A 14256-nucleotide genomic window follows, 5' to 3' on the forward strand; every position below is an offset into this window, starting at 1 on the left:
TGATATGGTATCATAAAATAACAATTTATTCCTTAAAAGAACTCTCATTAAATCTTGATATTGCTCGTATTAATAAATACCATTTACTAAAAGGATATCATAAATAATTGACAGTTTATTCTTCAAGAAAAACAAGAAATCCTCTATGATATCAATATTGTATATATCATATATTAATAGGGCATTATAGACAGATTCATTTGAACAATACTTAGTTTTTTGTAATGCTCTCATGGTATATAGATTACATACTGGCAAAATATCAGAGGACAAATTCATTCCTTAAAAAAAAAAATACTACAATAAAAATAACCATTAGCGTCATTTAATTCTTAATTGTTGTTGAATATATATTTTTAGCGGCAAGTGTCACTCTTTACATATGTCCCTAAAGTATTTAGCGATATTAGTTCTAATGACACTTAACTAATACCGATAAAGACGTTAATACTTTTTATTAGTGTCAATATTTAAATTGTTCAAAGTTATTTTTATTGTAGTGATACCCACATAGTATATGTCATATACCACAAGGTAGCATAAATGATCGACTCGTTCCTTTAAAAATATCACAATTCAATCATCTATAACAACACATGGTATTATACTGAAAAGATATTACTAGTGACTGATCATATGATATATCATATAATAATGAGATATCATAGAGGAAAAAGGAGTTCAGACCTTTGTGATACATATATGATATATATCATATATTAAAGGCCGAACTGATAAATAAATTTCTAAACTTGTTGGGTTTTTCTCCTCAGGTATCTTAACTATGTTATTTTCCTATTGAATCATTGAACCATCCATAATTTGTTCCTTTTAAACATCGTTAGTTGATTTTGATCGGCTTTTCTATTGTAAATGCCTTAGATTATGCTCGTATTGTAATGTTCTTTATTAAAGAATGAAGACAAATTGTGTTAGACTCATTTGTTTTCTAATGTGTTCAAATGACTTGAAGTATAATTATTCTCAACATTTTTACTATCAATTGGACTAATGAGTTCTGGAACAACATATGTATCCTCTATCAATACCACTCCAAAATCTGATTCCACATCAGTCGACGTTGTTTGTTTAAAAGGACCAAATTATGGACGATTCAATAATTTAATAGGAAAATGACATAGTTGAGGTATCTGGAAAAAAAAAGCCAACAAGCTTAAGAATCTGTTTATGTATTTGACCTATACTAAAAGAGTATCACTAAAAACAAATTTATTTCTTCAAGAAAAATGACGTTCAACATCTATAAAATTCACATGTTATATATCATATATTAAAAAAAATATCATAAAAGATTGATTAATTCCTTTAATAACATATATTTCATTCATATAACATGATATTACATCACATATTTACAATAGAATTCAATCTTAAAAAGAAAACATGCATCGAATGAGAGTTTTTGAAACTGGCAGACTCCTTAATATTTTATGTTATTTACAATATGTATCAAAGAAAAAAACATACAAATAAAATCAACTTTAAACTTAATTTTGATACTTCAATTTATATTTTTATTAAAAAATTACTTGTAAAAAAGAAGAAGATTATATAGTCATATTTAGAGTTTTCATTTTTAGTTTTTTTTTAAAAAAAATAAAAATATATCTTTCTATTAATTTAGATTTTGACAAATAAGCTAGTGACGCTAGTATTATTCTTCATTTTTTTTGTATAGCTAAATTATTTATATATATATATATATATATATATATATATATATATATATATATATATATATAAAATAATTAGCTAATACTTTTTTCTATATTTTAATCTTTAATGAATAAATTTTTTTTTTAAAAGTACTTACTAAAAAAGAAACAAGAAGATAACTTAATACCAAACGGAAAATTCGTCAATGTTATATAATTGTCGGCAACCAAGAAGATAGCTTAGTACTAAATAGGAAAGTCCTTTTATGTTTACGATCAAGAAGATATATTTCATCTGTTAGTACTTATTTGTCAACTTCCTTTTTTTTGTTATTTTTAATTATTTGTCTATTTTAATAAATTAATAAAATATAATTTTTTTAATTTATTATATTTTTAATTAATTACTTTGAAAAAATAAATTTTTCTCAAAATCTTAAGTTTTTAATTTAGTCACTTCATAATTTATAGGAGTAAAATGATAGATTTATTATGTCAATTATTACTTTCTTAATAGATGTGTTTATTTAAAAATAAACAAGTAATTAGGAACAGAGGGAGTATGACTTAGCTAAATAAAAATAATATTTTGGTAACCATTTATTCTCAAGCACACATAGATAATGATTTAGTAGTGAATGGATATGCAGGATAATTAGTTTTAGCATGAACATATACGAGTAATTAATTAGGCTTATATGTATTTTCTATAGTCTTTTTTTAAATAAATAAATAAATAAATCAACCATCTCATTTCACTTTTCCGTAATTTTATTAATATTTTATGAATAAGATTTTTAAAGTATAACTTACATAAATATCATAGTGTAAAATTTTAATTACCTTATATCCCTATTATATTTATAATTACATTAATACCATATTCTTAGACATTACAAATACATAATTAAGGATCCGGATACATTATTGTTGATACATTATGCATCAATCTGTTGCAGGAAAAAAAAGGTTTAAAATCAATTTAAAATTTCATAGTATCTATTTGTTGCACTAATTAAGGGTAAAAAACCAAAAAAAATCAAAAGATTAAATTTCTTCTTCTTGTTCGTCGTTCTCTCTGTTTCATAAAAAAATTTTGTCAAAATTTTTGAAAGAGGTGAGTTATGAAGGATTGTATGGAATTGTTGTTGGACAAACGATTTCTTTTGCGAATCTTCAAGTTCATCTAATATCCTTTCTATTTTAATTCAAAATTATTGAAAATTTTGAGATTCAAAATTCTTCTCCTAGTTTATTGAAGATCCAAGAAGATACATCATGAATATTTTTGTTATTTAGCATTTTACTATTTATGTATCTTGTTTAAATTTATAAGTATTATATTTATATTAGATACATCAAATAAATCCTCTAACTGTTGCCCATACAATGTTAGATTTGAGATCGATACATTACTGCGTGGTAATTGCTATGTAATTGATACATTTAGTATAAATTCGAATTTACGATCATATCTAAAAAATTAGTGCATGATACATTACTATGTATGTATCATAATTGTTTTATACTAGATACATTAAATAAGTAATTGTTTCCCATAAGATGTTAGATTAGAGATCGATACGTTACAGTGTAATAGTTGCTATGTAATTGATACATTTGGTATAAATTTGAATTTATGTATCATATCTAAAAAAATAGTGCGTGGTACAATACCATCTATGTATCTCTTTTGTATTGATGAGTATCATACTGTTTACCTTGAAAGATATGTATGCTTATATAATGTATGATTTTGTAGTTGATAATAATGTATCTGATACAATAAGGTTGTTAAAAAAAGGATGTACCTAATCTGAAATAATATGTATCTATAAAATCACAATAAAAAAGAATTAAGTTATCAATTAGATATATGGACAAACACAATTCATGAAAGAAATTTGTTTATGAAAAACACCAGAATAAAGAGAAAAATATAAAACCGTATGAAATTTTGGTGAAATTTAAACTAATATTATTATGAGATAATTAGAAGATTAGTAGTAATATAAGAATCCTAATCAATTTTAATTATGATTAGTTGTTAGAATCCATAACCAACTCAAATTATGAACAATTTACAAGTATTATATATATATTTTAATTATACACACGAGGTGAGTTTTATTAATAAAAATAAAGAAATCAAATGCAAATATCAAACCCAATAGTGATTTGAAAATAAAAGAAAAATAAAATAACTATTAAACCAAAGAAGGAAAAAGACGAATAAAAAAACAATGACAATAGAAAAGGTGAACTTCTACAAATATTATATTAATTATTGTTAAATAATAAGTAATAACTACTGAAAATCAAAATAAATTTAAAATTTGTAACTGCTAAAGAAGTGGAGAGAATTTAGGGATAAAATGAAGGAATAGAATGGGAAGTGAGAAACGTGAATATAGATTGAAAATAGGAGTGAAATATTTATGTATCTGAAAGATTTTATGTATTGAAGGAATTAAGGAATTTTTGAAATTTTAAAAAAATGTAGGGATAAATGGATATTAAGTTAAGTTAATGTGTGTATATAAGTTATTTTTCCTTTTTAATTTTGAAGGTGAAAGATAAAATAAAATAAAACAAGGTAAATTTTTAAAATGTTGCTACGTGTATGATATACATGACCTAATAATACGACGGTAAGGGTATATAACCTCAAAATTAGAGTTGTCAATATGGGCTAGTCCACCCCATCAGAGCTAACCCATACAAACTTTGACATTTTACGGGTCAGGCTAGGCTAGCTGATTTTTGGTGTGGGCTATTTTTTTGGTCGGTTTAACCATACGTACGTGGGCTACAGGCTTGCTGGGCTAGCCCATTTTTAAAAAAAATTATATTTTTTTATAATTAATTTTAGAACAATTATTCCTTTAAAGATTCAACTTTTAGGTTTGAAGAGCTAAGACTTGAGAAAAATAAAGAAAAAAAGCATGAATTAGGTCACCATTTTTGGATGATTGGGTTGGTGAGGAGAAGAGGAAACTAGGGTTCTACAAGAGAGAAGATTTACATTCAAATATGTAATAGGTCGGTACCGTTGGAGGGTCAAATTTTATTTTTAAAAAATGCTAAAAGATGAATTACGCGCCCTACAAAACTGTATCAACACGTGCAGGAAGCTGGAGCTCGGAAGGTTGAAAATAATTCACGTCAAATATGTTAAGGGGTATATAAACACTCGTGTAGTTTAAGTACTAAAGCGAGTTTTTGTGCCAAATTCAGGGGAAATTTGATGTATTTTGCAATTTCAAACATATTAGAAGAGACTCAAAATAAAAATAACCTAGACGTGCTTGTGATTCTTAACTACTTATTTAATAAAAAATAAAAAATTAATTAAAACACATATTTTGACGAATGCGTATTATGTTCTTTTAAATAAGTACAAGCAATTTGACGAAATGAAAACATCTTCTAAGTTAAATATTACCCAAATTGGTGTTTTATATTGGCTTATGCACTATTATCTAACTAATTTGGTGTACATATATTTAACGAGTGTATCACATCAAACAACAAACATATTAAAATCATTGAAAATAATAGTAATTAAAATTCAAATAAATGTAATGTTTGTGCAAATGACGGAACAAATGATATTACACAACTTTCTTAGTATAAATATGATGATTTTCGTTAGTATTTATATCTCACAATCACTAACTATTATTATCACAAACATCATTAATATTTACTAATAATCATTATTATTACTCACTATTATTTATCGTCAACCACCGTTATCATTCATTATCACCACTTATCTCTTTTTTATCCACCATAATTATTAGCCGCAAACACCAATCACTACCACCATTAACTACTACTGTCAGCACAAAGTCCACTAATGTAACGACCTGTTTAGTCGTTTTGAGCAGCAGACTTCAATTCTGGAAAAACTGGCAGAAGCGACGGACCCCACGACGGACCGTCATGGGCACGACGGACCGTCGCAGGGTCTCGTTTCAAAACACTTAGAAAATCTGAAAATTGAGTGCTGAAATCGACTCTCTGAACTTCGTAACGGAATGGCAGGACGGACCGTCACAGGTGTGACGGACCGTCACAGACTTTTCAGAGAAATTGAGTCTCTGAAGTCTGTGACGGAGCAGCAGGACGGACCGTCGCAGGCGCGACGGGCCATCACAGACTGCGTAATCCCAGTCTGGTTCGGATTTCTTTATACGTTTTAAGGGACGTTTTTGACTATTCCTGCTTTAATTATAAAGTTAGAGGGTTAAGGTTAATAAGTCCAATTACTTGGGGGTTAAAAGAGGTAACCTTAAGTTAATTAGTGGGTTATTATTGCCATCTTTTATTCTTAATTATATACTAATTAGGGTAAAAGAAAGAGGGTTTGAATAAAGAAAATAGAAAGAACAAAGAGAAGGAAAGAGAAACGATAGAGAGAGGATCGAACGAGAGGAAAAACACAAAGCTTGGGAAATTGCTTGCTTGATCACTAATCTTCGGTGGAGGTAGGTTATGGTTTTCATGCTTTCATAGTAAACTCTTAATAGAGAATGATATGTATTGATAGTATTGTAAACCCTGCTATGTGCTTAATTGTATGCATGCATGAACGTGATTATATAATTGTGATTATATTAAGCATGATAAAGTTATTGAATCCCAAATCTTGATAAAAACCTAATCTCTTTTTAATGATGATGCCTTGGTAAGGGAGAAGGCTTGATGAACTAAAGTAATGAGATTGATGATGCCTTGATAAGGGAGAAGGCTTGATGAATTGATAGAAGGAGATTAGGGGATCGGGTGTCACGAACCAACACGTAGATTTAGGGGATCGGGTGTCACGAACCGACACGTAGATTTAGGGGATCGGGTGTCACGAACCGACACGTAGATTTAGGGGATCGAGTGTCACGAACCGACACGTAGATTTAGGGGATCGGGTGTCACGAACTGACACGTAGATTTAGGGGATCGGGTGTCACGAACCGACACGTAGATTTAGGGGATCGGGTGTCACGAACCGACACGTAGATTTAGGGGATCGGGTGTCACAAACCGATACGTAGATTTAGGGGATCGGAGTGTCACGTACCGACACAAGAGAAATAAAGATAATGAATCTTGAAAGATGTTAATATACTCAATCTAATGAACATAATTCCCAAATGAGTATGGTATTGAGGCTTGAGTCCTCATGTGTGAACTTGACGGTAATTGTTAATGATATAGTACTTGCTGTTGCTACATGTTGAGTATCATAGTTGATTTTATGATATTGCTTAATATATATTGTTTTCTGTTTCGAGTTGGCCGATGATATCTACTTAGTACCTGTGTTTTGTACTGACCCCTACTTTTATGTTTTCTTCTTTGTTATTTGTGGAGTGCAGCAAACGTGCCGTCGTCTTCGACTCAACAGTAATTCAAGCCAGTCTTTACTACATTGGAAATTCAGGGTGAGCTAATGCTTCTAGCTTGGACTGGATCTTCTTCTTCAAGTCTTGATGCCTTGAACTTCCGGCATGAACTAGCTTCTTATGTATTTTTAGCTTCTTAGACATTTTTAGTTAGTAATTTGATCATAGATGTTCTTGTGATGATGACTTCCAAATTTTGGGGAATAATAGTTATTGAATTGGTTTTTATTTAATGAGCTTAAGTCTTCCGCATTATTTTCTGTTGATATACGTTGAAATGATAAGGTTTAGATTGGTTGGTTCGCTCACATAGGAGGGTAAATGTGGGTGCCAGTCGCGGCTCGGTTTTGGGTCGTGACAACTAACTATTATCAACAACACCACCATTAGCTAACATGATCATCTCTAGTATTTCATATTTTTGATAAAGGTTAAAGTGTTACAAAAATTTCTAAATCCAAACATCTACCATATTATTGATCGTAGTGCATAAACTAATTTGTAATTTTTTAAAGGAAAAAATGACAAATATAATGTCCGAACTATCGTAAATAGTATACAGATTCTCTTTGTCATACTTTTGAGATATTGATGCCCCTGCCGTAAAAAAACTAGAGCATGCATACTCTTTATGCTAACGGACAAGCACGTGTCATAATCTTACGAATCAATCGACATTTATTAAATATTGGATTGGCGGATTAGATTGCGCCATGTGCCTCCATTTAGTCTTCCGTTAGAGTGAAGAGTAAATATATGCTCTAGTTTATGGATGACAGAGACACTAATATCCCAAAAGTATGATAGAGAGTATTTGTATATCACTTACGATAGTTTAAAGACATATTAATTTATTCTTTTTCCCTTTTTTAAAAATGTCAGCTCGGTGAAAGCTGAAGCGAAAACCTAATAGGACTTGAACCCCACATCCACGCCTCTCCATTGCCACTAATATCCTCCATCAATTATGTTAGATTTTATCATACTACTTCTAATTAAATATTTAATTAAATTAACTATGATACTATTCAATGGATAAACAACAATACATCATCCACACAATTGATGAATGATTGAGTTACATAGTAATGTCCAGATCATGTTCATTTTTTTGCTTATATTTGAAAAATTATAATTATTGGATGTTGTTGAAGTGGACAAGCAACTAATTCTAATGACCAAATTAAAGAGAAATAATACATTTGATTATTAGACGACAAGTAATATGTATAACAAATGGAAACTGCAGCAATCAAGTAGAATAATTCACTTATCTTCTAAGCCTTTTTTTAGCATTATAAACACCTCCCCACGTCTATATATGTACGTCATAACAATCCAAAAATTACTGAAATTCGAACTCGTGACACTATAATTTTAAATTGTAACATTTCAAATTTTCAATCACTACACGCTCCGTTGACAAATGTAAATTTTTTATTTATTTATTTCGTTGGATATAAATGAAAAACAACTTTTGAGTCTCTTCTTTTTTCATGTATTTAAATGAGAAACTTTCAAATATAGCCACTTAAAAACAATTAATTACTCTCTATTAGCCATAGTTTGATAATTACAATTTGTAGCTACATGTTATTTGGAGGAGAGAGACGAGCGAGACTGGGAGAAAGAGGAGAGAAGTGAGAGAGAGGGGGAAAAGAGTGGTAGAAAGGTAAATTGTATATGTATATTGGTTAGATAATTGTATGTTATACATATGTAATTGTATATATGGCAAGAGAGATTGGGAGAGGGAGGTGAGAGGCGAGCGAGATCGAGAGAGGTGAGCAAGAGAGGGTAGAGAGTGGGAGAGAGGTGAATTGTATACGTATATAATTGTATATAACTGTATATAATACATATACATTTGTACAAAATGGCAAGCGAGATTGGGAGAGGGAGGAGAGAGGTGAGCGATATTGGGAGAGGGGGGAGAGAGGCAAGCGAGAGAGGGCAGAGAGTAGGAGAGAAGTGAATTGTATATGTATATAGGATAAAAAAATTGTATATTATACATATTTATTTGTATATCCTGACGAATTATACATATACAAACATGACTAATTATACAAACTCGAAGTCAGCCCACGTAATTAATGTATAATGTTAGTCGCGAGTGGTAATTATAACAAACTATTGCTATAATGAATAATTAAATAGTACAAGTTTGCTTATCCGCGTAATTTTTTTCCTATAATTTGTTTATGATAAACTAAAAAGTGACTCATTAGTTGTAAGACTTTAATTTGACACATAAGCTAGACTTCTTCTTCTTGTATAGTCCAGTCTTGCAAGGCTGAAGACCAGCTCATTTGCCTGTTTTGTACATTATGATCATATCTAAGTGATCTTCACTAATAATCACATAATTAATTAGTCAAATATGCTCAATTTATCATAGAAATAACCTAAAATAGAATTCAATTAAGTTAATTGTTTTTATGTCCAATTTGTTAAATACATTAACAATAAGTGGAATATATAAATCTATATCATGTCTATTTGTTTTTAAGAGTAAATTGTGTTTTAAATATTCTTTTCACGAATATAATTAGTGAGTTTAAGTTGTAGAAATAACTTCTTGTCAAATACAGGATAAGATTGGATATAATAGAGGTAAAATAGTTTGATCTTTTCTTTACATAATAAAAACTCAATACACCAAACATACTTTAAAACAATGATATCATCAATGAATAGCTAACAAATTTAATTCTTTTATCATACAATAGCTTGTTCTCCAAGAAAGTTACACATGCCACATCATCATAACAGGCTCAAGCTACCTTTTAATTGACTATAAATAACTTTTTACTATATCTCGAGAGCACAATTTTCAAATGAGTCCTGTCGGGTGCGATTTAAATTTAATTAGATCTTTTATGTGAGCTTTGATCACCGAGCAGAAACCAAAAAAAAATTTTCCAAGGTTGTTATTGAACTGTCATATCTGTAAAGTCTCCCTCCTCAAGAAAGAACTGTGATAAAGAAAAATCTGATAAAAAAGGAGCAAGATTTTTTTTATAGATAGAGGGGAAACTACTTTAGCCAAAATTAGGGGGAAAGGTTGAGGTTGCTTTCTAATTTTACTTTTTAGCAACTCCTGCTATTTTTGCCTTTTAAGTCGATTATTCTTTTTAATTCCTCCTTTTAATTTATTGGTCTCATTTTTGACTTGACATTAAATTTAAGAACTTTTTTTTCAAAAAAAAAAAAACTTTAAAATTTTATGGTCTTATACTAAAGATATGTAAATGTATCAAAATGTCCTTTAATCTTTGTGGTCTTATACATGACACATAAAAAGTCGAAACTTAATAGTTATTAAAAAATTAAACGGACTAAAAATAGAAACAAAGACAAATAAATTAGAGTAAAACGGATGGGATATCTATTATTTGTAACCATTATTGGAGTTTTAGTACTCCCTCCGTTCGGTATTCTATGTCATAGTTTCTATTTTTAGAATCAAACTATATAAACTTTGACTATCATTTTAAGATGTATTTTTTCATCATATTAATATGCAAAATATTGCAATTTATAGTACTTTTCATATAGTTTTAGAATATCTAATTTTTTTTGTTTAAAATATCGAATTAATGTGATATAATTTAACTTTGAAAACTAGTCAAATTAACTTTCGAAAAGCGCAACATGACGAATAATTCCTAACGGAGGAAGTAACTTTCACCTTATATATTGATTTTCCTGAGATATTAATTAGGTCGAAGAAAGAACGAATGAAGTTGAAATTATGGAGTTTCAAATTTCACAAGTAAAACTCAAAGATAGTAACTCTTTTTCAAAATCAACTATTTGTGAATTTTCCGGGTGGTGGGAAGTGCCTATATATCTTGACCGACCAACTTCCAAAATATTCTATCGTTCATGAATTTCGTTTTGAGAGTTTTTACGAGTAGTATAATTTTTCGACGAGAAGTGGAAAAGCATTTTGGCAAACTTAAAAGCAGGGCAGCCAAAACAAACAAACTTAAGCAGCAGAAACTTATAAACTAACTTTCCTTGAAATAATAGCGGAAAGAAACACAACTTAACGTTTGTCTTTCCACAACTTAAACGTGTACTCTAAGCTCACTTGTCCCTCTTTACCTATATATATTTCTAACTATTTTTTTTTCTATGAACACAACAACACGATATAAGAGATCGAAAAATGGATCGTAGATCATCGATAGAGAGTGAAGCAAGTGTTCATTTAGAGATAAATGGGATGTTAAGTTTAACAGAAAGTGGTGTTCCTACTGTCTTTGAACCTCATAGTACAATTGAGACAAAGAACAGCAGTACATCAAATTCTGTTTCTCCGAAAAGGGGAGTGGTTCGTGCACCGGAGAAAAAGATTACTCTTTTTGCTCTAAGGCTAGCAGTGCTTGAAAAAGCAGCAACTGGACTAGGCACACTTGGATTCATATGGGCAACAGTTGTGCTTCTTGGTGGCTTCGCGATCACTTTAGATACGACAGACTTTTGGGTCATAACAACTATTCTGTTGATTGAAGGAACAAGAATCTTTAGCAGGAGTCATGAGCTTGAGTGGCAGCATCAAGCAACATGGTCTATTGCTGATGTGGGGATCAGTAGTTTTCGCGCCATTAAATCAAGTACAAGGAGCATTGTCAAGGCTGCAAAAGCAGTTTTCAAGCCTTTTTCTGATGTTACAAAGGCAAACAGTAGGGAAGTCGGAAGGAACTCACAACAGACAGCTCGTGGGAAATGGGATAAGCGGAGGGTGTCAACACGAATGTGGACTAGTTCAGAGGTTCCTCTGCTTCCATATGCGCGATGGATGTTCATAGCAAGAAATGTTAGCAAGATGCTGTACTGGCTTCAAATATTATCTGCAACAGCATGTTTGGTGCTTTCGTTGATGAAGCTTGTTTTGAGAAACTTTGGTGAAGTGGCCAAAGGAGATACCGATAAGAGGAACAGGAAAAGTGCTCTACTTATATTCTACTCCCTCGCATTCACGGAGGCATTGCTTTTTCTCTTGGAAAAAGCATATTGGGAATGGAAGATCAACTTTTGTAGACTGTTGGAGGAGGTGAACAAAGAATGTGAATTGGGGCCATCAGGTATGACTTGTGTTAGGAGGTTCTTTTATGATGCTTATTCAAGATGTGTTAATGGGAGCATATTTGATGGTCTTAAGATGGACATGGTTTCATTTGCTATGGAACTCCTAGCTTCTAGCTCACCAGATGAACAGCTTATTGGTGCTCAAATCCTAAGAAAATTTGCTACGAGCCCACGATATTGTTACGACACCCTTCAGAAGATAGGAACAGACATAGTAGTAATGGAGAGGTTGGTTGAGATGTTGAATTGGAAAGACATCCAAGAAGAAGAGTTGAGGCTATCAGCAGCAGAGATCATATCGAAGATTACTGGTAAAAAGCAAAATTCTCTTCGTGTTGCGGGGATACCTGGTGCTATGGAGTCCATATCTTCACTTCTTCAAATCAGCAGGATGCCAACTGGAGCAAGTGATGAAATCTGTGAAAAGAGGATCATCTTTGACAATGAGAACTATGGATTTTGGACATTCAATCATTTGGGGCTGCTCATTCTGAAGAAACTTGCTCGCGACCACGATAACTGTGGGAAGATTGGCAATACTAGAGGTCTTCTGCCCAAAATCATAGAGTTCACACAAGCAGGAGAGAGATTACTAACAGAGGAATCAGCCACACCAACACAAATATTGACACTAAAACGGTCACTCCAGGTCGTGAAGATGCTGGCAAGCACAGCAGGCGCCACAGGTAAGGAGCTAAGAAAAGAAATTTCAGAAATAGTCTTCACCATTAGCAATATCAGGGACTTATTAAGATATGGAGAGAGACACCCTACTTTACAACATTTGGGAATAGAGATATTGAAAAGTTTGGGACTGGAGGAAGATGCAACAGAGAGAATTGGAGGCACCGGTGGAATCCTTAAGGAGTTGTGCAATATCTTCCTCAAGGAGGCCATGTCAAATAATCATGGTCATGTAAGAACTGCAGCAGGAGAAGCACTAGCTATGCTAGCACTTGAAAGCAAGAACAACTGCCATAGGATATTGAAACTGAAGGTTACTGGAAAGCTTGTCGAAGCATTGGAAGTTCCATTGCTTCGAATAAATGCAGCAAGAATCCTAAGAAACTTGTGCGTCTACAGTGGAGAAGGTTACATTGAAGAATTGAGGGAACTTGCTTCTGCAGGACCAACTGTAAGTACCACAAAAACTTATTCATTCAGTTCCTACTTAATCGAATTTCTCAAACCACAAACAAACATAAACTTATAACCATTTCAGGTACTCAAAGCAATCATGACAGAGGAACACAAGTTACAAGAAGTAATGATGGGACTAGGCGCGCATATATTCAAGTTTATAACACCAGAAGAATCAATCATCATGTTCCAGAGCGCGAAAATTCAAGAAGCTGAACTGGCTGCAAAACTTGTTGAGATTCTTAAGAAGCATCAACATCCATCTATAAAAGTTCCAAGAATTAGGAGGTTTGTCATAGAGTTGTCAATCTGGATGATGAGGGATAAAAGGACAAACATTCAAGTGTTAGGAAATCTGGGAATGGAGACGGAGCTCGAGTACATCATAGAAACAACATCAGAGCTAGAGAGCTTTAATGTTTTCTCAGGAACAGTTGGAATGAATCGACACGGCGTGACAATCCACTCCCTGGTGGATACTGCAATGAAGTTGTTGGCTGGTGAAAAAGAATTATAGAAGCCTCAACTATTCTTGCATCAATAATATATACCAATGGAAGGCAATAATGTTGTACATACCGATGTATATGGTAGATCATTTTTTTTCTATAATTTAATAATTATGTATACAACTTGTAACATAAGACATTAAGAGATATTATTTCGTGATTTTACAATAATTTCCCTGTTTTCCAATGTAATGCTTCAAGGAATACAAACTTTCATTAGATTGAAACGTACATGGTTTGGATTGATATTAGAAGGTTCAGTATCAAATTTGGAATCATTTAGAGTTGATTTGGATCAATTTAAAGCAGATATTAGAGTGTTCTGTTGAGACTTCTGAACAAATTGTTCCAAAGTTGCAACAACACTTGTGTACCAGTGTCTCAGGACTTGTAACATAGTTGTTTATAAATTATGAGCATTGC

General features: G+C 31.5%; 1 protein-coding gene across 1 annotated transcript; it reads left to right on the plus strand.

Moving 5' to 3' along the window:
• Positions 1 to 10968: 10968 nt before the first annotated feature.
• LOC101247158 (uncharacterized) lies at positions 10969 to 14060 on the plus strand. Its single transcript, XM_004229518.5, has 2 exons — positions 10969 to 13319; positions 13407 to 14060. The coding sequence occupies exons 1-2, from the start codon at positions 11262 to 11264 to the stop codon at positions 13839 to 13841; spliced, it is 2493 nt and encodes an 830-aa protein (XP_004229566.1). The 5' UTR covers positions 10969 to 11261; the 3' UTR covers positions 13842 to 14060.
• Positions 14061 to 14256: the final 196 nt, after the last annotated feature.

The sequence above is a fragment of the Solanum lycopersicum genome, chromosome 1, assembly GCF_036512215.1.
Source record: "Solanum lycopersicum chromosome 1, SLM_r2.1".
Classification (NCBI taxonomy): domain Eukaryota; kingdom Viridiplantae; phylum Streptophyta; class Magnoliopsida; order Solanales; family Solanaceae; genus Solanum; species Solanum lycopersicum.